Source organism: Bactrocera oleae, chromosome 6, assembly GCF_042242935.1.
Source record: "Bactrocera oleae isolate idBacOlea1 chromosome 6, idBacOlea1, whole genome shotgun sequence".
Lineage (NCBI taxonomy): Eukaryota > Metazoa > Arthropoda > Insecta > Diptera > Tephritidae > Bactrocera > Bactrocera oleae.
Genome location: NC_091540.1, coordinates 71,166,023 through 71,191,996, shown reverse-complemented (window position 1 = coordinate 71,191,996; position 25,974 = coordinate 71,166,023). Strand labels below are relative to the sequence as shown.

The window sequence follows — 25,974 nt, the reverse complement described above, 5'->3', positions numbered from 1 at the left end:
AGGAGTTTCTGTTCTCCTTTGTTTGTCTAATCGAAATACGAACGTAGGAACTGAAAGTTTAGGTGTTTGTTTTGTAAAATCGTTTTTTATACTTTGCAGTAAGTTTTTATTGATTCTAACCAGATCTCTCGGTTTATGGACCACCTAGTATGATACTGCAAGCGAGTCCCCATGTTTTTGTAGACAGGTAAATTAGAAATATTGATTAATAAAAACTTCTCCTAAATGTAGGCAACTTTTTTAAAATTATATAACAAATAACACAAGTTGTATTTCACAGAAAAGTTAAACATTTAAAAAGGAGAAACTTGTAATATATATTATTATAATAAATATATTATAAATATTTATTATAATAAATATATTATAAATATTTATTATAATAAATATATTATTATATATCGCACTATGGAAGTTTTATTTAAGTAAAGTAATACGTTTTTTGTAATCATTAAACACTTTTCTAAACATTTTTCCAACAGATGTATGGAAATAAATAAGTAGAATATGTATGTGATTAAAAAAAATATACTTCCATTAGCTGCCCTCCACTCTCTCTCTCTCTCTCTATCTCTATCTCTCAGCGGACGTTCAGGTGGTGGCCACAATATAAGCCGATAATTCAGTGACAAACCGCTTAACCTTCTCCATTTACAAGCAAGCTTCTATAGACATCGGCGACGACGAGCTCTATGTAAATATTTTATATGTATGACGCACAAGAAAATGCATGAAAACGTAAATAGTAAGTCCGATAATGGACATTGGTAATTTGACATGCTTCTCTGTTCTTCTCAATATGGGCTTGAAGGGTGAGGGTGTATGTATTGAAATTTTCTATTTATGAAGCACACCACAGTGGCAAATTACTTTTTCAAAACAATATTTTATTATAAACATTTCTTCCAGCAGAAGTCGCGCTACGCTCTCGACCTGCCCTATTCGTAGTAGAAAAGTAAGGGCAAAGCAAAGTTCATAAATTGAACCCTTCGCCCAGCTTTCCTTGAATGCGCATTTAATGCATGCGAAAACATGTGTGTGTGTTGAAAGAACTTTCCTCAAGGTGCAGCTTATTAAATCGCTGCTGTTGTTGCTTGTATATTTATGACTTTAAGAAGGTTTATTCGCAATCGCCTTTGGGAAAGTTTATTGCTCTTTGTTTGAGCTTGTATCTATTATTGGAATATGTGTTCCACATGTTCAATGCAATCAATCTTTTGAATATGAGACTTTTAGTGACAGTGAGTGGACTCAGCTTGTTAGCTTAGCTTAGATAGACACTTGTTAAATGCAGATGGAGGTGAAATGTCTAATTTATAATCAACATTTCTCACATGCCTTAAATTAATTTCTAGGAAGCCCAAACCATCGGCGAGAAACTTGATTTGTCTTATCAAACCTTAGCAGTCTTCGTTTATTTGCGATTTCGGTACTGTAGCAGGTTAGACCCTTACGTATCTAGAATCAACCGGCATTTCAATGTGTATCCACGACAACGCGTCTTCTCAGGTATCTATATATTTTTCTTTAAACCTACTTATTGAGTATCAAGGACAAAGAGTCAAGCAGCCGTTTTTGGAACTAATGTTAACTTCCTCTGTTTCGATTCATTATATACGATTATTTAAATCGTATTCCAAATACTAACTCTATGACTTTTTATTGACTTTAATTACCTTGCCTGTACCGACTGCAGACCGAAGAACTTCCACCGAATTGGTATTCTGCTAAAAGTCAGCTCTACAATCTATTATTTAACTTATAACCAAAATCCTATTCAACTAAGCCTACTACACAGCTTATACTGCCAGAATTTATTTATTAACCGTTTAGGGAAATGAATATTAATGATATGGCCTCCGCTCCCACACCTATGTCTATGTCCTTGGCGGAAATTTAAACCACAATGCGGTCGCATGAACAAACATTGTCATTGTCAGTGGAAAGTGTTCGGGGCTACACAAAATGGTGGGTGAATGCAGCCGGTAGCAAATTTCAACACACACCTACACCCTCACGCTGCTCTTAAGTACGGCGCAATGCATTCAGAAATGTCGCCCTACTGGAGATCCTTTTTCAGACTTACCGCACACATACACATGCACATGTGTGTGTTCTTCAACCTCAGCTCTCCGTACATGGCAGGAGCGCAAATTTCTCGTTCATTCATTCATAATTTCCGACACTTGAAGGTGTTTCGTGTCTGCGTCAGCGTACAAGACGGGCACCACAGACGCAAGAAGGAAACGCTTTAAAACGAAGTTGCAGGTGGTGATGTTGAACACACCCAACGCACACATTTGTACTTACATTGCATGCCTTTATGTGTTGGAGCTTACGGTTTTTGTGCTGTAATTTATTTTTTGTGTACATCTTGATAAGACGATGTTTCGTGTTGGGACCAACATGCTGCCCCGCAGGGAAATCCATTAGTTTCGAATTGTACTCTACTCTTTTGTTAAGGAAATGACAGGGAAAGGGGAATTATAGTCTATAGATTTTTAATATTAAATTTAGAGCTCATATTTGTTAGCAAGCTTATTTGCCACCGCGCCGAAATGTCGGTAAATAGTTTAGTAAGTACACATACATATATTAAATTATTGCGCAAAACCATACTGAGATGAGATGTATTTTAATATAAATATATTATTAGATTTGCGGCGGCCGTGGTGTAGGTGTGCTCTGTACTGTGAAGTAAACGGTTTTGATTGCAGCTTCGGATCGGCAACAAAACTATTTTTCAAATAAAAAAAGGCCTATTTTCAGGCTAAAAACTTTATTGGACAATATAAAGAAACTCTAACTAGGAGTAAAAGTGTTTACCAGATGAGCGAACGTCAATTATATTTTATTATGAGATTATAGTATATATTTGTGTAGTCGAAAAAGTATAACTTCAATTTCAACTTTTTTATATTAATGTTTTTGAGAAACTGTAAATATGAACTTATGCACTTTAACTGTTAGTTGTTAAAAAATCAACTGCAAACTAAAGCGACGCATTAATTCCGAATGCCAAAAATAGATGTTAGGAATTGGTCAGCATCCACACGAGATTGTTTACTGCGCTTTGTTCAGATTTTCCTACAGGATGCCTATGCCATATATTTACAAATCTCTCGCCGTGCATAAGTGTTACTGATTGTAAAACAAAAATTGCAAATGTGCGGAATTTTTTGCCATCGCCTGCAGGTGTGCGCACACACATACTTCCATGTAAACTGGAAGTGCGGTAAGCTGTGTGTGTATGTGTGGGTGTGTATGAAAACAATTTAAATACGAAATACGGAAATCCAATCTGCAGTCTACACAACGCATTTATATGGACGCTGCTACTTCAATTCTAAAATGGGATTTCCATTGCAGTATTTCATTCATTATGTTAATGCGAATTTGTATGCAAAGTGACACTTATGAAGCTTAAAATGTGTTTTAATGTTCGTAATTATTTTTCAAAGCTCGCTTTTGGGCGCAAATCCATTGCAAAAGTGTGCCCAGCTCGCGCGCACTCAAAAATGTTGACTAGTTGCCATGGCACTCAACACAATTCACCTGTGAGACCTGCCTTCGTCTTGAGCCTTCGGGTAATTTTCGTTTGCCGAAAATGTATCTGTGCCAACAGCAAACTACAAATGCAAAAGTGGAAAGTGTGTGTGTGTGTGTGTGTGTGTGTTGGAGCTTAAGAAAGTGTACTAGAGCGCCTGAGTGCCTGCCGCTGTCGTCCAGTAGCTGCTCCTCCTTCACATTCAACAACTTTTGAAAGTGCCCGCATAACGGTACATGCATATTTGCATATATATATGTGTGTTAATGTATACCGATTTTTTTTCGTGAAGTACATAAAATGTCAGCAAATGTGGAGCATGTCATGTTTATGAAGCAGCAACAACAGCAACAGCAATCACCCCGCACCCAACGTTTTCGCCGTGCTTGCTGTCGGGATAATCATGACATGGTGCAATCGCACAGCCCACACACACTCATACACACATGTCCATATGTATGTGTGGCAATAAATCGCCTTTACATAAATATCGGCCACATGCAACGCTTGTCGCCCTCTGACGCTCGCCGTCACACCTCGTCCCATCAAATATACATATGCATATACATATACATTTGTGTAGCAAAGCATTGCCACTGCGACAGTCTGACATAATGACTGCCTGCATGCCGATGTGTATTAATAGCGAAACAGTATCGCTTTGAGTGTGGGCACTTTTGTTCCTTTAGTTGTGACTTTTCTATTTCTGTTTCATTGCAGTTGATTTATTGCTTGTTTAGCGGCAATGATGTGGCATATTGCTGCTATTGAAGTGTCTATTTGGGACGTATGTATGTCATTTGATGCGCATTTGTAAAGAACTTTTTTTTGTAAAGCGCGAACAAGTACAAATTGGTGCTAATCCATTAGATTTTATTTATTTTTTTCAGATACTGTTCTGGCAGTCTTTTTGGCAGTGATTCTGTCTGGGGTTTCTGTATACTTCCGTTTACTTTTTTCGATGTAGCATATTTGGATCGATTCTGAAACATTTAAGGTTTACTGTAAACTTACCTGTATACTGTAAAGGTATTCGGTTAGTTTTCATTATGTCCTCCCGTGCCTGCAGCAATCCGTTTTGGGCGCAACTATGTGGATTGAAGTGATGTAATCCTTGCAAACTGCATCTAGCTCTAGAGAAACACCTCAGGACTTGGAACAGGCATACCACCAAGTTACTTTGAGATAGTATTAATGGTGATCAGATCAAAACGCTTCTGCTTTTAGACAAGAGGTATCTTAGTAACATTGTAGGGGTCGCTGTAAGATATCCATCCCTAAGGTCCCACCTTCAGAATATTTGTAAAGTGGATTCGGCGGAATACAGAGCAGCATGCGCGGAGAACTTAGTGGGTTACCACTCGGAAGCACAATGTCCCCAATGATGACCTAACTACTGCGGCTCTCCTCTCAGCCAACCAACTATCTAGATGACACTGAACCGTTTGTTGCAATTAGAACGCCTATTCATCGGAATGTATTGTATCCAAGGTGGTAAAGTCATTTTGCTAAACCGCGCTTATTTTCTTCTCATTAATTGAAGCCTAGTTTTTCGGTTTGTAAACTTCAATCATTCTTTAACCATAAAAATAATTTTCCAATAACGAAGGATTCCAAGAACACTTTTGTTTTCTCCTCGTTTCGGATAAAAAAGTTGAAATGGCCAAATGACCTAAATGTGCACTTGACAGATATGACGGGAAAAGTTAACATTCTTCGCATTGCTTTTACCTACATATGTACATACAAGCATATGCATAAAAAATAAAAGATTGTTTATAAACATTCTTTGCTTACCAAAAGCCAAAACTTAATAACCAAATAGCAAATGCACAATCAACGTACAACAATTACACGTAGTAAACATAACGGAGTTCATACATATCCGTAATTGCATAGGAAATGAAGTAATTTATTTATACGCTATTATTCAAATTACTTTGGCAATTCGGATTGCCCGTTGTAATACAAAAACAAATTGCTTTTCGAGCACATGACAGCTGCACGTTGGAAAATAAACGAATTTGATATAAATCAAAACATGCAAGGCTACCCGAAACCTCAAGTGCATTTTAAACTTTCATGTAGCTCACATGTGCGGTTATATATACTTGTGTGAGTGTTGGTGGGTCCGCGTTTCACCCACCGGGTAGTGACTTCAAATAAATCGCAGGCTTGTCTACGTCCGTTTCTGGAGGGTGTGTGTGTGTGTAAGTGCCATGCGGTCGATGCCCCGTTTTTTTCGTTTTTGACCGCTCTGAGTGCCGAGTGCTGTGGGTGAACCCATGGACAATTTTACGCTTTCTTTGTGCGCCTAAGCACTTAGTTCTGAATTTTGAACGTTGTACACCGTTCGATTTCCTTTTTCGATGATTATTACACGCGAAGTTTTGTTATTGAACTTCGTGTCACCGGTTTCTTTGTGTGTACTTATGCATTCTAATATTTTTGTTTGCAATAGCTATGCTTGTGGGGCATATTTCAAGTAAATTGTTTATTTTGTAATGTAAAATTTAGAGATACAAACTAATCTCAGTTGGAGATTTTTTTTTTGTAACGATTCGGCATCATTGAAATTTAGTATCGTTCTATTGAGACCGAGAAGTTTAGATGAATTCCTGGTTTAAGCTTCATTTAGGCCACGAGATATTAAATATATCATAATCAAAACCCACTTTGACCTGCAGACACTCCCGCTGTAGTTTTAATTGTTATATAATTACTTTTATCACATCTACTGCATAAGAAACGACGACATATCAATTGCTCGTATTATTCATTATCATGGTCATTATTTAACTTATGTAATAAGCTCAGGGCTGGATTTTTCTTTCATCACAGTAGGGTACTGACAAAAGCTTCTAGAATTAAATTTTATTGACATTTTTGCAAGCATTTTTTTTAAATTCTCGAAAAGCGCAACAACTGTTAGGTTAATGTCAGTATTCGTTCGAATTTTTTTTTTATAATAAGTCTTTGCAGTTATCGCTGAATCTTTCTCGCATATCCAATGCGAAGCCCGAACTTATCCCTTGCCACAGGTTATTTTAAACATTAGAGCGTGTTGATTTACAGGCAGCCCAGAAACGAAATAATTGCATATGTGCGAAATATTCTACGGATCATTCTGAAGAACTTTGATCAATAGAATATGATTCTATACAATAATCGGTTGCATGGAAGCTACATATATATTATAGTTATCCGATTTTATTTATTTTCACTGTCATTGTTAAGTATGCTTAGAGGAGCAAATTTTCGTGCTCTTAGCTTTTTAATTAAAGGCAGGATACCGGTAAATAAAAAATCAGAATATTCGGTTGTAGGGGAGATATGTGATATAGTTCTCTGATCTGGTAAAATCCGATAAATGATCAATGAAATATCAAATGCACCTATGTATTAAATTTCAATCAAATGTCTCAAAAATTGACGAAGAAAATTGTATAATGCCTAAAAGATAAACTTCGCTTAAAATACCCTGGCTCGAAACCGGTTTTAGGCACATAGCCTCTTAGGCAAAGTTGTTCAGAATGAGCCGTAGGGCATTTACAGCATTTGCGATTTTATAGAAAAAAAAATTGACCAGCTCTAATGTACATATGTACATATATAGATTTTATATAATTTCTACTAGATATAATTTGTAATAAATTGTTTCTATTTTTGCAGGTGAGACCGGCTCATTGGTGTATTAAGTTCTTAATAAATGAAATGTGAGTCCGCTTATGAAATTTAAACTTGTATCCTTTGCTGTCACCATTGTGCTTATTTTATTTGGTACATAATTTGTTTGTACTTGTCAAATGTCTGACATATTTACACATACACACATGCATTTGCGCATTCATATGTGTGAAAGTTATTTTTTCATTTTTGTTTATTTTCGTATGCAATATTCCCTTTGCCCATTACTTTTTTATTTGCATTTCACTTTTTATGCCGCGATATTTTGATCAAATTGCAGAATGTGATTGTTCTTTTATTTACTTTGCTATCTGATGACGGCTATGGACTTTTCCGATTCAGTACTCGCATTTCTCTACATTTCCTCTTTCATCTTCTCCTCCTTTCTAAGCTTTAGCAACAAATACGAAGTGGCGTCAATATTGCCAATCAATCATGTTAAAAAGTTGCCAAGTTGTTTTTATAAAATGGATAATATTTTTGTTGTGCATATATAATACACACTTATGAATATATTACAGTCAACTAATACATAAATTATTTAATGTTGACATATACCGTACACATCCATACTTACGTATATGTATGGAAATATTCATGGATTCCTTACATGTGCGTTTAAATATTTGTCTTCGCCCATTAGCCATTTTATGTTCACCATATAAGTATATATATTTGTTGTAGTATATAGCATAGCGTGTGGGTGACAGTCTCATTGTCAATTCCAGTCACCCGTAGTTTTCCCCAATTGGCACTCACTCCTTTTCGGACATGTTGGCGCCCGTTGGTATTAGTCAGTTAGGATTAAGCTTCAGCATTTTAACCATATGTCTTATCCTGACAACGGCAACCACCAGTATTTTTAGCTTTCGCAGCATTCGATTTGCACATTGGCTATCTGAAAGCTCAAATTTGTTTCGTATGTGACATGTGTAGGCGAAAAATAGTTCTAATAAAGAATTATGTATATTGTAAAGGTTATTGCTTCAACCTACTTTTGGAGACACATAAACAAGTAAAGAGTTTTATAGTGAAACTGAACCTCGGTTAGTTCAAAAGTGTTGGTGGAACATATTTTGACACAACTTATGACATTTATCCTCCAGTTCAGTATCTAACCGCACGCCACACCCTTAATAATATTTGTTTCTTAATAAAACGAACAGGTTTTGATCTCGAGCAGTTAGAGAAGTAGTGAGAAATCATTACTAAAATTGCGAACCATGCCAACAAAATCCAATGAACTATGAGGGTGAAATCGCATAGTATCGATCCTAAGTAAATAGTCAGTAGAGTTTAATTTTAAAAGCGAATGATAGTATTCAAAAAGTAAACAGCTATATAGATGGCATTCGGTTGTTTTTGATAGTTGTTCGATTTATTAAATTTTAGAGAGTCGCAAATCGAACAAACAACTAGTATAAACCTGATAGACAGACTCTATCTGAGAGGGATAGTATAAAGAACACTGTTGTTGCTCTCCAACCATAGCGAGAAGAGTAGAGGTGAATCGAAGTGGTGACAAGCGATCGCCGGTCACTAACAAAATATTATTTTTACCAGTTAAATGTTAATATTTTTAAGATCAACATGGTTTCACATGAACCAATTATTTTATTTGCTGTGTGTCACGCAAGTGCTCATTTTGGAGTTTACATCATATTTATTGACTTTGACGGCATGTTTTCGCACTGCTTGTCTCAACATGCTTCTTGGCATGCTAGTCATTTGCCATTCACCCTTCTCCTTTATAGCTCCTTTGACATAGATTTGTGGGCACATACATACATACATATACATATGTATATTCACCCGCCGCACACACGTCCGCCATTTCGTACTTTTTTCTAGTCTCCCACTTCGGTTTCTTATTTCCCACTGCATTGCGTATGCACCTACCACTGGCTGCCACATGCATACATACATACATATTTATATATATGACTGGTTATTAAGGACAGCTGCCGGCCAACAACAGTTGAGTTTGTACATGCAGCAATATGGTTTTATGTTCACACACTCACACTTTCGCACTGGCACACGCACGCACGCACACTAGCTGATCGGCACATGCTTACACACATACAGATGTGAATGTGTGCGGAACGGACGCCGCACTTGCCAACAAAATGATGGTTATAATGTCCTCTGGGTGCTTTCCAAATGTCTCAACGTGCCCCAGAAGCAGCCGCTACTTTGTATGTTATTCATGATCCGCATTGGCTGCTTGGCATGCTGGCTGGTGGCTGGTGGCTGCAGAGGCACGTGTATGCATGCGCACGTTCGGCACGCAACGCCACTAATAGTAAAGACTCACATTTGTTTAAACGCTCCAGCAAGGAGCCGCATTGTTGTTGGTGATTTCATCAAGCTCCGCGTTGTCGTCATACTTCGTCCAGCGCCATATTTGCCGCCACCATTAGACTCAATTTTACTGCATTCTTGGGACGCCATGAAAGCACTTGCTGCTAGGTACTATTTGTTTGCTGTGGTTGTTGTATTTGTTATATGGTATAAATTTGCATTCTTGTGCCCTATTTACTATTTGCTCGAGGTCAGCATATTGTTTAGCACCGTGAATGTCAATACACTTGACTTGTGCAACAAATATCTCATATATACGACTACAAATATTCGTTGTTTTCGTCTCTGGTTTCTCCTCAAACATATGTACGTACACATATCATTTATAGCCCTTGCTTAATTGAAGCCGAGTCGACGTTTCATTAAATCTTGTGTTGTACTTGGCTGTTGTTGCTAATTCACTAATCTTAAGAAAAGTATAAAAAATACTTCTGCAGTATTAATAAGGTTCGTGAAATTCCTTCCCTCATCAGAAGGGGATCGATAATATGTTTTCCTTTATCTTTCTTATTTTCTCTTTCTAATTTTGTCCTCGTAAGTTTAGAACTCTAATAATGTGGTTCTCCGTTTGAAATAGAGCCTTAATAAAAATTAACATCGCGCTTCCTTGAAAGAACTTCTTCAAATACATTTCTTCTTTACTGCATGAGTTGATGAAACGTTTTTAGCATTCTGAACTGGAACGGAATGGTGAAATACTTGCCAATAATCACGAAACTTTTTTTTATATTTTCAGGTACTAATATACCTTCCTACATATATACACGCTAATGCTTCTCCCCATTTGTATATATTAAATGATCTTTACCGCGTTTGCTTTGCTCTGCCGCTTCGTGCCAAAGTTAAGATACTTTACTGGCAGCATATGCGTTCTAAGAAGTAAAACTAAATTAAATTATTTTCGCCATTTTGCTAAGGAGCTTTCCATAAATCCGTGCACGTACGAATAGTAAAATTTAATTTTTCGTTCTCTTTGAAGCTAAAGCGCATTTTATGTGGAGAGTATGTATTTTAAGCATAGTGATGTATATGTGTGTGACCTCATTTCGTCCACGTTTTTCTGCGCGCAAAAATAGCAAATTAAATTTATTTCAATTCTTTCTTTCATCATATGTGTAAATATCACAAAAGTTTGAAAGTAAATGTTATTGTTGTGTGGTGCTGACGTGAAATTAATATAGCTTGACTAAGGAAGCTGATTTAAGCATTAAAACTGAATTGTGGTGTAATATCAAATCTGAAGAGCTTTAACCGAAAGAGCGTGCTTAGATACTTACCATAAAGATGCAGTGAAAATTTATCCACGCGAATCCGGTAGACTTGAATGGCTTTTTAAATTTTCATAGAATGCGCCAAAAAGATGCGATATTAAGAACACCAATACCTTGTCATAGCACTTTTAAACCCGGATGGCAAACATTCATCAGACGATACTTTGTGAGCTCATCACCGTGTTAGGCGAATTTTCTACTGCTCTTAGAAATCTCTCAATTCTTTGTTGTTTTATTTCGATACTAAAACACATATTAAATTTAATGCTTGTTATTTTATTGCTAAACAATTCAAGCTCAGCTTGAATATGAAGTAAACCTTTTCATAGTCGAAAGTATTAGCAAATCATGAGAACTCTCGAATAACCTAACTACAAAGGTGCAACAATTTTTCGGGAATTCGATTAAGCACATCAATAAATCACAGTTAATTAATTTGCTATCAAACCAAAAATCACCAGGTCTGCATGTACACAAAATACGAAATTATCTGATTAATAACGCAAACATATTAACGCTCAAATGTGGGTGGTGCCAACAACAGTAGGAAATTCTTCGTTTAACAAGCTTCAAGTAATACAAATAAGTTTCAGTGTTGTAAATAAGTAATTCGTCAAAATGAATAACTTGTTGGAAAAATTTAAATTAAAAAAAAAATTCTTATCACAAGAAAAGTAATATCTTCGGCTGCTTTTCGTTACTCCGTAATGGACCTGTGATCTGTCATAATTTTCGTACAAAGATTTCCTACTACGCACAATTGGTAGCGGGGTATATGAAAATATAAATCACTGATTAAAATCCATAAGAAATGTTTCTATATTCGCTTTGTATGCCACCTTCTTCCACCTCTTCATGCGGCTCCACCATTTACGGAGAGGGCGTTTGTTTGCGTTTTACTTAATTATGGTATGGCATGTAACGTACCGCAGCAAATTTCAATTTCATACTGCTGGCGATGCTCGCAGCAAAAGCAACGTCATCATTGCCAACACCATTATTGGGTGCCGATGGCGTCACCACAAGAAGTTATATAGTTCAGAGAATTTGTTGCCGGACAAAGTTGTGGTCAAAATAACAATGAATTGTCGAAAAGTGTAAGGAGTACATAAAAAGGAGCGTCAACTACGTATATACGGACATGTCGTACATCTCTTTGTTAATGTAAGGTTACGGTACAGCTTTAAGCTTTTTTGGGGGTGCTCACTATGTCATCATACACGCATTTACTGTTTGCTTACCTAAATATGTACTATATATACTTACTTACACTTTTTAGCATGAATATGTGTTAATTCATCCCATGAAAAGTTTTGGTTACGGAAAGCTTTGAAAAAAATAGAGTTGTAATATTAGTAGAGATTGGACACTAATTTTGAACTTTCAAAAATTTAAAAATCGTATATAGTTTTACTAGGCTGCTACGAGTCAGATTTTGTTTTAATTACAATTTAATGAAGTTCAGTGAGAATGAAATAATGGGTGTATGTTTATATTCGCTCTACAAAAACATTGAGGGGTACCTAGTGTGACAGCCTTAAAAAACTTCGATTTTTGGGAATTAAAAAAAAAAAAAACACTATGCATATCGAATTTCAGGGTATATTTATATGTGTTTCGAGAATACACAGTGAAATTTAAAAAAAAAAATATTTTATGAGTTATGCAAGCTCTCCGACGGCGCTTAAAAAATCTTCCATTGCTGCAGTGATTCCGGCCTTCTCCGTGGATGAAACCTAGGAATAAAAATTCTGGTTATACTAAAAGATATTCTTCTTACAATACAAACCTACGATCAAAAAAAAAAAAAAAATTGACAAAATGGCGGCGTTTAAAAAAGTTGAATTTTAACCCAAATTTTGGTCGTTTTTGGCATGCCAAAATATAGTCAAATCAAAAAAATCGATTCAATCGTTGTACATATAATATATAATTACATACAAAACAGGCAGAAGAAAATTCCATGCTGCAGCAAATTCGAAAAATGTTGTTTCGATACCTAACTCTCTCGCTTTCTAGTACAAGCTAAAAATTTATGCTGACAAGGCATGATTTAAACTTAATCTAAAAATAAATTGATTTTGAAGAGATAAGTAAAGATTATATCGTCAAGTCTTTACTATTTACACTGCTGTAGTTTAATTTTGACATTTGACAATGTTGTATTGTAAAAAGTGGGATATATGGACTCGCTTTCGAAAAAGACTAATAAATCTTTAGATTAGATCAATTTTTATTGGACAAGGTTCTGAGTATATTAGAAAGTCAGTCTAGGATTTGAAATGAAATCGATTTTTTATGGTTACAGTGTAGTATCCGCTGTAGTGTCGACCCATTCAGTTCAGCTGAAGCGCGTAAAATTTGGAACGCGTTTTTTAATTTTTGGAAATAGGCGAAGATGGTTCTCGGAGACAATAGCTCGTATACTTTTTAATATAGCTTCTCAGGAACATCCAGTATACTACCTAAGAGGATTTTGTTATATTGCAAATAATTAAGAGACGCAAGTTTAATTTAAATATAAAATAATATTGAAAGACATCCGTGTTCTTTGGAAGTGTGTGTGGGTTTGACTTAATAATGAATAAAAAAATATAGCTTTTTGATGAAAATTTGCTGTCTCTTCTCGTGGTATACGCTATTTCGTTTGAGGATTTTACCGAATAGTTGAATAATAAAAAAAATTTAGTACATAGATCTCGATGTACCTGTATATATACATACATGTCTAGTAGAAAAAATAAATGTGTGCATTTCCACAAAGCGAAAGTGCACACCCATTTTATATGATAATGTGCTCCTTCATTAATCCGCACGTCACTGGAGTACAAGTACACGGAGTACGTAGGTTGTAAGTACACGCCTCCTTTTTTACGTTCACGTGCATTCTGCAAATCAGTAAGTTTCACTTTTGCTTTTCATGTACAATGCATGCACACATATATGCATATACTATTTGTTTTTTCTTTACTTAGACCAAATTAAAGTCACGTCTGTTCGCTCACTTTGCTTCGCTTCGCCTTTGGCTTTTGCAGCAATTTAACAAAAAAACATAATGACACTTACCAGTATTTGGCACATTCGCTTGCACACAAAAATAATAGTGCACACATATATATGTTTTGCATATACTCTTTTATACAAATGTTTGTATGTATGTATATGAAGCGGTGAGTGCGTTGAAGTAATTGGTATGCGGCATGTGCAGCTCCTCCACTTTGATGGCTATGTGGGTCATCAACACTAACGCTCTATTGCAACATAGTTTCCATTCTAAGCCTGCAGCGGTTGGGCGCGCTCGGCAGAGACGACAGGTAAGCAGTGTTGATTTTTTTAAATACACGAAAGTACTTTGACTTTAATCCCTGAAAGAAGCAATACGGATTAAATTTAAAGTTGTGAACTTTTTCTCGCCAAGCTTCTCATTATCCAAGTTGTTTTTGTTGCAAGTAGTTGTAAAAGTCAATTTTGCTCATTTAAGCTAATACTAAGCTGTTTTATTAATTTTATGGAATCAACCTGCTTTTTAGCACGGCGGAAGTGTAGGCAATGTGGTTTTATGATTTTACTTTTTTTTCTGCGCTATGATTATTCACATACATAGGTATATATTTTTGTATGTATCACTAATCATATAGTTGATTTCACCTCGATATAATGTTCGTAGTTGATCAACCGTTGAAATTATGCTACAGAAGATTTAACAACCTAACATAAAATAAATCCAATTATTAATCATCTTCAATGAGTACCTCTTTATGTTGGGCCATTAGAGGTATTATAAATTGACGTTTCACCCAGCTTAGTATATTTTGTATGGAAATTTTTTTATTTCACAAGAAAAATAAAAAATTTGTCATGGAGTATTGTGTAAAGCAACTGTGTAATCTCCGAGGAAATTGTTAATATCAGATCATCAATCACTGCCACGCGCACAAAACGCCATTAAAAGAAAACCTATAAAGTGGCATAACTAAGCACTAAATTAAGAGGAGGTGTAAAAATTAAACAAGGGCTGTTCTGATATATGTACATATGTAACCTATGTTATTTAAAAAATGGTCAAAATCAGATCATATCCTTCCCAGTTCCAATGTACCGAAGTTATTTATTTCTGTGCCTCCTGTCAAATTCATATTGTCTATATAAGTATAGATCAGCTTGTGACATATTTTGAAATAATTGTTATTTGTTACAAAATTTTCGAAATTTTCTTTATTGGTTTTTCTATTAAATTAAATTATGAAGGTTAAAAACTTCGAGTCAGAAAGTGTGTGCAGCACATTCATCTGCATAATGGGCCGTTATTACAAATTTCATTTAATATTTAACCTTTAATGAAGCAAATTACGTGCCTGTGCCTGTATGTATGAAAGTACAAACACATATAAAAAGCTTTTATTAAAATTGTTCAGTAATTTTACATGCGTACAAATAACATAAAATGTCTTACATACACACGGCGTTCGGGCAAACAATCCAATTTACTGCTCGTTTATTAAAACAAGTATGCGATTTTTTCGCTCCGAACGCCAATTATTTCGCATTGAAAGTACTGCAACTGTGAGTTAATTGAATTATTCACTGCTGACTACTCAGTTTGTCTGTCATTTCCAAATGGCGATAGTGAAATGATATTGCATAATTGTGTTGATTTTGGAGATATGTGCAGCTAACTACAAGCTTATAATACCACTGTGTGTTTGTTCGTGCATTATTAGTCATCGTGAAAAGGTCAGAAACTGTTATATGAGAAACCCGAGTTAGGGCCGTTTATCTCAACGTCTAGTTAATATTATCCTTAACCACTGTTAGCTTAACTGGATGATAGCTTTAACTGACAGAACAGTTTTCACCAAGTTGTGGTTAGCTGACCTACAGATCGTTCGATTATTTTGAATGCGTGGCGAAAACCGTTCATAAAACTTAAGCATTGTGAACACGACAAACTGTAAAGACCACGATGATATGGGTTTCGGTCTCTTCAACTAAACAAGTTGTTATTAACCTTTTTTGTATGTAATATGCATATACATATGAATGCAAATATGCTTCATAAATAATGATAATGAGCAACAAGAGCATCCTCGTCTGAGCTCCGTCTATGCTTATAGATTTTACAGCTGACAGCTAGCATTTCATGCTCTGGTTAGAAACTAACCAAGACTCCTTCTTTCGGTAAAGTTTTCTAGAACTTAATTGACAGATGGTTGCTAACCAGATATTAAAAAAACCATTTTCCAATATGTTTAACCAGACATTGAGATAATGGCCCTCAATGTGCAGTGTACATTTATAAAAAATTTAATAATTTTCTATAAAAAAGTATCACTTAATCCTTCTTTTCATGCATCAAATATATCCCACCTACAAATTATTCATGCATTGCTTTTTTACTCATGACAAATTTTTGAATCTTTGTATTTTTCTAATTTCTGAGGAAACATTTCTATGGAAAATATTCAATTAAAGCTGTTTCGCATCAAAACACATACTTGTTTGCTCATTAATTATTTATTTACAATAATTGCATTTTGCTAAACAATTATTTTGTCTCCACACTCGCTGATAGCTACCGTTCGTGCCAATAATCGCTTCTTATCACACAATCCCATCGTTTCCTGCTCGTTTCCAGCAGTCGTGTTACTTCATTTCAATTATTCGCAAAACAGCCACTCATTATGAGAAGTCGCAACAGGTTGCAAACAGTAAATTAACTGAAATTTTAAAAATATATAAAATTAGAGACTCATTGGTGAATAGTAATTGTTTGTATACTGCTACAACGATCATTTGGAAATCTAAACATGTATGAAACTTGACATAATTACGTTAAAATTTATGTGAAATAATCATTGCTGAGTCATTGCTGTGAAATTGCATTAGTGAGATATTTTTCTAACATAAATAATTTTGTATAGTACTTTCGCAACTTCAAAATACAAACGTGATTCTATATTTTTTGATTCGAAAGCCTTTGCAGCATTTCATAAATTTGCATCTCTCAATTTATAAAAGAAATTATGTTTTTTTTTTACTAAACAAAGTTTGTTATAAAATGTTGCCTACATTTATATCTGCTTATTGTTTTATTCTTCTATAATTAAGGGGTTATAAAAGTTTGCTTGGTCAAAAGGCGACCTATTTTCAATATATATATTTTTTTTATATAAAAAATTAAATATTTTTTACAAACTTTTAAGACAAATAATTTACAAAGATTTTGTGAAATTTTCAAAAGACAATATTTAAAACTATACCATCACGACGTCATTTCCGGCAGTTCCTCGGAAAAAAGGTGCCTCCGAGTTGACAGCAAAACTTCTTATAAAATAATCAAAAGTAAAGGAAAAAATACGTGTTTTTTGGTGAAAATTTCTCGGCGTTTTTTTATATTGTTGTAATTGAAAAAAAGAATCTTCGTTCAAGATCTTGTAAATTACATCTGAAGACCTGTATAAACTTTCGAATCGGTTGTACAGTTCCCTAAAAATCTTGACAACCGACTTTGAAAAAATTTACAGAAAAACGCGTTTAAAGTTTTAAGTGACTATAAAGCTGACCTCTAGGGCGCAACTTTTCAAGGCTTTATCTCCAAAACTAATACTCGAATCAATTAGAGAATGAAGGACAATATTCTAAAGATGTTATAGAATTAAACAATTTAATAAAATATTTTTCCATTGCCAGCCCCCACCTTTTTTTGATACGTTCACTTCGGTGAAACAACAACAAAGACAAAAATAATTTTTTTTACACTATTAATAATATATTACAAAATAAATGAAACTGATTGAATTATATTTTTTCCAAATAAAATATTCCTAAAAAAGCATTAAAGAGATGCAATTACCAGACTACTACGTTAAAGCAATCTGCTTTATACCAGTTGCTTGTTCGTTCCGCCGCACTTCAAGCTTTGGCAGTTATGTTAATGTCATACTGAAATATTTTTTTCTTTTCTTTCTCGTACGCCACAAATTTTCCTAAGTGTCATGAAGCACCCCATTAGGTATGTGTACGAGTATATATACATATCTATAAGAACGTCTGAGCAAACACTTGATAGATTTGTAATCGCAATTACGAAAATCAATAGTGCAGCAATAACAATTTTAGCGTGACTTATTAACATTGTAATGAATGGCATCCGATTTGCTAACTTCGTGTGACCAAATAAAGCGCTGTAAAACAAAAGGCGTTGTGATTGTTATGAAATTGAAAAAAAAATTTGAAATTATGGTTATGACTGATAGCATACATGCAACATATGTGACAAAAAACAATCAACTCCGTTATGTGTTTAAGCTTGTTTGCTTTTTTCAAAAGCGGATGTGAGTGTTAGGCATTCTTCGCTAGGTTTCCAATAAAAAGTCAAATACCCCGAAGGTGAAAGAAATTCCCTTAAAGCGCATTTGGTGTGTTTGGGTGCTATTAGTGCATTACGGTATGCGTGGTAAAAGTGTAAACACACACAGCCTTAATCCACATTTTGAGCGTTTAACCAAATTCTTCATCGAAATCTGCACTGCCATACATTCCTGGTGATAGACATGCGCCGTTTGTTTACATTAAGCCTGGCTATGTGGAGACTGTTAGAGATTTAATACCTGTGCACACATACCCACACATACTCTTGTTGTGTCAGCAAGCCACGCGTCGCTCTTGAGATTTACAACACCAATACACATACATGTATGCACGCATATGCCAGAGAAAGAGTATGGGTGCATCGAGTACCGGCAGCGGGCAGACCAGAGTTTGGAAGTGTTTTATTACACCACCGCGAGTGTTCCGTTGCTACCTTGGCAGCGCGCGAAAGCGAGCATAATTCGTGTATAATTGCGTTTCAACATAGCTGCCACACCACACACACGACACCAAGGAGCCCGCACATTTGCTGGTGGATTTCCCTGCAATTATCCGCTTTCTTGTGCCAACGAACGTCTTCTGTTCATACATAGTGCGTTCTTCTAAATATGTGTGTGTGTGTGTGTCTGCACATTACATATTTTAAACTAATCGATAACACGTGACTCTTAAAGGTGAACGACTGTCTGGCGTTCATAGTCTGTCTGTTTCTTTGCCTGCGTGCCTTGCCTGCTCTGCCGGCTTGTGAGCCTGCTCCGTAGCTTGTTTGGCTAGAGTGGCGTTACCGGAAGCGGACGCGGAGTCGACTTTTTAAGTAGAGACAGACGCATGCTCTCACTCGTCCCTTTTCCTTTCGTCATTTCGTCGTCACATTAGCTGTTCAAGTGATTTTTGCTGTTGTTGGCGTATCAAACATAAAACAGGGTTGAAGTGCTAGGAAAACCGCAAGTAACCGTAACCAACATAAAAATTAGGTATGTAAACAACATTTTAACGATGCAAAGGGGAAAAACCTTGAACGTGTACAAATGTAACGGGAAACAGGCAATTGAAAAAATGCGAAAAAGCAAAATTATATGAATCGAAGTCGAAAACATTTGCATTGCCCCTTAACATGAATTTGCTCTGGAAATTTGTGTTTTTGCTCATGCATTGTTTTGTTATATAGTTTTTGAGGTTAGAAAGCATCTTAGAATACCTAAAGTTTCTTTCCGGCATTTAATTTAATTCTCTGCTTTCATTGTTGTTTTATTTACATCCTCTTTAAACCATTGTCACGTTTGTTCGATTTCAATCAAACACTGTTTAAAGGCTTTATTTACAACTTTATGCGGTAATAGTGCGTTATACAGTGATTTAGTTTAATGTTTCTGTCGACTTGAAAAAAATACCTTTTATTAGAGGTAGTCACGACTGTATCACTAATATTTCCTATATTTTACCATAGATAATTGTCTCTATTTGACGTCGATAGATCCTGTTTTCTCTTTTCTAACTTTAATTTGAAAAATTCTTTAAAATCCATTTGCTACAAATTAAAGAAAGATTGACAATGCTGTTTTTGTAGTCTTTTTTTTTTGCAGATATCAAATGAAACTTGTTTTATATTCATATGTGGCTAATTATCGTAAATGGTAGGGCTTTGCGCGCAGAAAATTATTATTCAAGAATACAAAAAGTAATTCAGTAAGTTAGAAAGCTATAATCCCAATGCCTTACGTGGACTCCAAGATAATTTTTCTGTCTCACTGGTATTTTTCGTCAGTATTAGAGATATTTTATATAAACAAAATTATATTATATGCATTAATTAAAATTAAGAAGCGAAGTGTAAAAAACTAGGCGGGCTTCGAGAATCTGTGCTTACTGCGTGATGTACATTTTTATAGCCTGTACAGCGTATATTAAGTTAGCGAAATTTGTAACGCCAAAAAAGAAACCCTATAATATATATTTATATAAATTATCAGCGTGACGACCTGAACCGATTTAGCTATTTCCGTCTGTCTGTCTGTATATACGCGAACTACTCCCTCAGTTTATAAAATATTAATCTTAAATTTAACAGAAGTATTTTTCCCTCCAAGAAGCTGCTAATTTGTCAGATTCGCGGATATCGGACCACCATAGCTTATTGCTGCTATACAACGATGCAAAGATACAAATCAAATTGTTGTGTATAATTTTTTTCTGAAAGGTATTTTAGCTTGTTCATAGTGCTTTTATTTCCACGTTTTGAATCCGTACTTGGTGTACTTAGAGCTGAATATCTGAGTAAAAATAATATCGCCATTCAAAGAATAGTAAAGGGGTATTAAAATAATCAAAGAAAATCTGTAGAAAAAGTTGTTCTAAGTGAATGTCTATCCTTTCGAATATCCCATGGAACACTTAGCAGAGTATATATGTAATTTATCATCATTATTTTGCACGGTTTTTATATCCTTCCTTACTTCATTTCCTTCCGCCTTGAAATTCTTTTCCATTCTACATATATTTTTGCACTCAATGCACTACTTCAACTGCTAAATAGCACCAGAAAACTGAGTATCGCTTTTAATCCTTTATGATCTGCCCCATGCTCCGATTTCCAGCTCACTGCACAATACTAAAAGGAAGAAGAAATAAAAAAAATAAAAATATGAAAATCAAAATAAAATTGAAATGCAATCGGATTTCCTTTCAGCAAGTTTCCTTGCTTTCGATTTTTCGTTTGACTGTGCGGTTTTCATTTGTCAACGCTTTGTGTCCAAAAGTCCAGGGGCCGCTCGGACTTCACTCAGCTGAATGGTCATTTTGTGTTTTTTGTTTTGAGTCTCTTTGACAGCAAATTTAGTTTCTGCAGCTGACACACATGGACCTTGCTCTTTGACATACTGCTCGGTCATCTACACTCATAAAGGGGGAAAAGAAGCGGACGCCAACTCAGCTCATCGTACGAGTCCAGACAGATGTTTCACATTAAATTTTCTGCAACAACCACAGGCGCCTCAATTCGAGCGCTTCATATCAGTTGCTGCTAAGTAAGCCCGCTTAATTACACTCAATACAATCGATCGAAATCTATTTGTAAAATAACAATTCAGCCTGAGCTGCTCTGCCATTGTTGTTATTGTTATTATCCTGCTCTTCTCGTTCACGTCTAGGATATTATCGAGGCACAAATTGCAATTTACACAACCCCTCAATTAACCAATTGAACGCTATTAATGCCAACAGGCGATAATCAACCCTTGACTCGACACATACACATGCCTGATCCGTTAAAGAGCAATAAGTGGGCTAATAGTAATAGGGAGCCGCTTTAGGCAGGTGAAAGGTTGGATATCGAGGGTTCTTGATTTTTGAATGTCATTGTCATCTCTCGCTGTAGACAATTACAAAAATAGAGGTGGTAGTCTACAGTAACAACATCAGGCCACCAGTATATGAACATCTGCAAGTGTTTATGCTGCAATTTAACGTTGAGTGCCAGACAACGGTCGCCGATTTGTCGAGCACTGCACTCCGTCGCTTAAAGCCAACGTCGCCGCAACAATTAATGTGTTGCCATAGACAAGTTGAGCACAGTCGGTCAAAGACTTTGTGCGCATTCTCTGCAGTTGAATGGAAATAAATTGCCAAAATCTCGAAAGGACATTTCACAGATGAAATCGGCTATAAACGAACGAAAAAGGTGAACGACAGCCAGCAGCCAACAAACCATAGTAAGCAGTGGGTAGTGGGCTATCAATCGCGTGCAACCGGTAGTCAAGTTGCTGGGAAGCTGAGTGGCCGCTAAAGTCATTGGCCCGTCTTCTTGCTGCGCTTGAACTTGGCGCTCGTGTTTATGCGGGCGAATGACTTGTGATTCGCCAAATTATTGTTATCACACGTTTCTGATGGAGTTGAAGGCTTTCTTAACCTTTTCGTATTTACACACTTTTATGTTTTGCAAATACCCGAGTGAGCAATAAATTTATTGCCAACCGCAGTGAAAATTGGTTCTTTAATCAAGCTGAAGAAATGATGGACAATTTTTTTTTGAAATAATAAGGCGACGAGCTTCCATAGCAAGTAAAATACGCGTTTTCTAATAAATTGAATTGAACAGGGTATATTAAGTTTGCCACGAAGTTTTGTAACACTCAGAAGGAAACGTCAGAGACCCTATAAAATATATACATAAATGATCAGCATAATGAGCTGAATCGGTTTAGCCATGTCCGTCTCCCTGTTCCTCAGTTTTTGAGATATTGAACTGATTTTTTGCGCACGCCCTTTTCTCCCAAAGAACCACCGAAAAAATTTTTGTTTTGGAACATTATGCGACTTTCTCGAAATAACTTGGTCTGAAACTGGTAACATATATGTAAAACACATATAGGTATATTAAAGCGTCCTTATTTATTTTTTGGTTTCTATAAATTTGCGATTTCATATGTTTTATTTATAATGTTCTGATTCATGTGGTAATGTGTGTTATAAATTTGTTAAACAAGTTGAGTTACTGGAATTAGGCAGACTGATACAATTTCTACCGAAAATCATACATGAAAATTCTTAAATCTTTAATTTTAGCACGAAGGTGCTGTTAGCTTTTAAAAATAAACAAACTGTCACTTCAGATGCAATATCATTGCTTTAATTTCTACAAATGTCACATGACAGGCCACACAATGACATTTCACTTGAAGCGCTATTGTTTTGAGGTATATTTTCTTTGAAACGCTCTTCAAACAAACACATAAATATTGATTCCGTTCTTTTTGTGTTTCTTAGTAAATTTTCTAAAATATATTTTCAATTTTTCTCTCGTTACAGATTTTCAATATTAGCAACAACAATAACAGTGGTAGCAGCAGCAAGAGCAACTAAAAAGTCAATTCTTTGGGTCAAGGGAAATACCGTACAGCAATGAGAATAACGTCGAAGAAAATCAAACAATATATAAACAAAAGAGCAAAGAATAACACATGACTGCAACACAAACGAAATTGCCGACGCCGCCGACGAGGACGAGAACGAGTACGACGACATAAAGGTCGCCGTGGCGTAACCGAACACGATTACGAAGCCAAAGGCAACACTAAGCAAACACAGGCGAAAGAAGAAAATAAAACTAACGAACGTGGAATCAACAAATCCGCAGTACCCGCAGTACTACTACAAAGGTGCTTGTGAGCACTGCACAGAACACAGTGCAACGTTACGACGGCACAGAGGGATAAAAGACTCGTCACAAGCGCCAGTGCCACTAAAAAAAAAATATACATAGAACAACCTATATACTAAACATTAAACTACATAAAACCGTGCGTGCTAATTCACTAACTAATACTAGAAGCGACGCCGATATAACTGTAACACAATCGTACTAAGTGCAACAGTGTTTCCCAAACCGGTGTGTCACGTGCCCCAGTCACAACAACTAGTTTACTGCATATATAAACCGTAATCAAAAGGACATCACGTCACTAGTGCAGCACGTAGCCATAGCTGTACGACTTAGTGATAGTAGTTAGTAGGCGTCAGCAACTAACTGTATCCAAAGCTTTTCAGATTTAAAGCCCTCCACGTTTTTTCACTTTTCAATCGTTAATATTTTAATAAAAATTCCAAAAACAAATAACTTGACTGATAGTTTATTAAATTAATTAAACATCTCAATTGAATTGAAATTTAAACGAACATTCACAAAACAACAACAACAACACTGGTACGCATGCAACAAATGATCTCGAAATCAAAACAGTACTCCACGATAATGCAAGAAACGCGCGAAACGGTCTAACTTGATTCAAAGTTAAGCAAAAGAAAAGAAGAATAAAATACAAAAAGTAAAATTGAAGCAACTCAAAGCGAAATTGACAAACCAAAAACCAACAATTAACATTGCCAAAAACGAACAAGAATTGTAGCATTTTTTAAAAACACGAATAAGTGAAAAAATACAACAACAACTACAACGCATATGATACTATTCTCGTATAGACATCGACGTTTAATTAGTAAACCTCCAAAAAACACAAATAAAAAGCTAAACAAAGCCTGAATAAATAACGGACAAATCAAATTGCAACCGTGCGTCTCCTCGCTGCAACACAGTGCGAATAATCAAATTTGGTGCAACAAAAAATATTAAAAACTTAACTTAGCAAAGTGACTTTTACATTACTCAACGCCTTTTTGTTGTTGCTTTATAAAATAGAGTGCCACAGCAGTGCGAGCTGGCGGATAAGCAAATTTTATTTATAACACAAAGCGTGTGAGCGAGTGAGCATAGCAGCGGCCGGCGGGCTAAGCTCGTTGATTGTGGCAAATAGCAAGCGGCGAGTGTCAAGCAGACGAGCAAAATGGGCAATAAATGTTGCAGCAAACGACAGGATCAGGAGCTGGCACTTGCCTACCCGAGTGGCTATAAAAAATCAGATTACACATTCGGGCAGACGCACATAAATAATAGCGGTCAAAAGCATAACAATGGCGGCTCGCTGGACTCCCGCTACACGCCAGACCCGAATCGTGGGCCGCTCAAAATTGGCGCCAAGGGCGGCGCAGACATAATACGCCCGCGTACAACGCCAAGTAAGTACTCACTTCCGTTATGTGTGCTGTGCTGGTTATGTATGCGTGTGTGTGTGTTTCTGGGTGAAATATATCTGTACCTGTAATTGTGCATATGTATGCATGTGTGCTAGGTTAATTATTAACGCGAAGTGGGCAATTGGGAAACCCAGTGAATTGGCAGACTCATTTGCTCAGCAATTATAACAGTATACATACATGTATATAGTTATGTGTGTGTATGTGATTGAATTTGGGAAATCACTGTTCGCACATATTTGTATGTGCAATGGTGTGAAAAGTCGCTCTTTTTAATATTTTATTGCACGTAATTCGTATTTATTTGTTAATCAGGCTAAGCTCGAAGCTCATTGAATATTCATTAATTAAATTTCAATCCTGTGATGTATGTGTACATATGTATGTGAGGGTGTGTTTCTACCAATGTATAGTAAGTTTTGAAACTTTTCGATGACTCAAATGTGTATGCTCGTATGATGGCGTTGAGGTTAGGACCTGTCTTGAGGTGCTTAGGGATACGAAACGCTCTTGCTATCACTTGTAAGGCACTACCATGATATAAATAATAAATACCCCCTCAATTGATTAACTCACTTCCTAAATGTCCGGCTTACATCATTCAACAATTTCATTGCAACGAGCATACTTATCTTATCCTTACCATAGATCTTTATCGCACCTCGATTTTGACCTTTTAGGACTTATTTGTAGATTATCAAAAATAATAATGCTTTGAGATCGATAACGTTACATATAAATTAGTTTAGGATTACAACGTGGGGCTCAACGTGACTGAGTTTAGCTCCCTTCGAGTAATTCAGAGTAGATGTACTCGTAGCCACCTTTGAATCATCATATTGAATTTTCAAGTCTCTATGATTTAGATTTTGATAAATATGTTTTTAAATCAAAGTTAAATTTACAGGTAAAAGAAAGCTTTTTCTTTTTGAGTTATGTTCGGAATTCTGTATCGCAACATATTTTATGTTACTTACTTACACCATTCTCAATTACATCAGTATGTATGTATGAAAACATCCAGTGGCAACGCCATAAATACGGCGACTTTCCTTCTCGCTTGGCTTGAGCTCAACAACGCTAAAGTACGACTTAACGCGGTTGAATAATTAAATATTTATAGTTGTAAGTTAGTAGGTACTCGTATGC

At 35.8% G+C, this 25,974-nt stretch overlaps 1 protein-coding gene across 4 annotated transcripts in view; it reads left to right on the top strand.

Moving 5' to 3' along the window:
- Src64B (Tyrosine-protein kinase Src64B) overlaps window positions 1–25,974 on the top strand; it is a 57,975-nt gene that overhangs the window by 24,051 nt on the left and 7,950 nt on the right. For 3 of the 4 annotated variants that reach the window (XM_036364432.2, XM_036364433.2, XM_070112247.1), the window contains one exon: window positions 23,044–24,807. In XM_036364432.2, the coding sequence (XP_036220325.1) occupies window positions 24,576–24,807 (232 nt within the window). In that variant the 5' untranslated portion in view covers window positions 23,044–24,575. Of the gene's footprint in view, window positions 1–7,241; window positions 7,264–23,043; window positions 24,808–25,974 lie in introns of those variants that run through there. The other variant, XM_070112248.1, reaches the window with a different exon arrangement.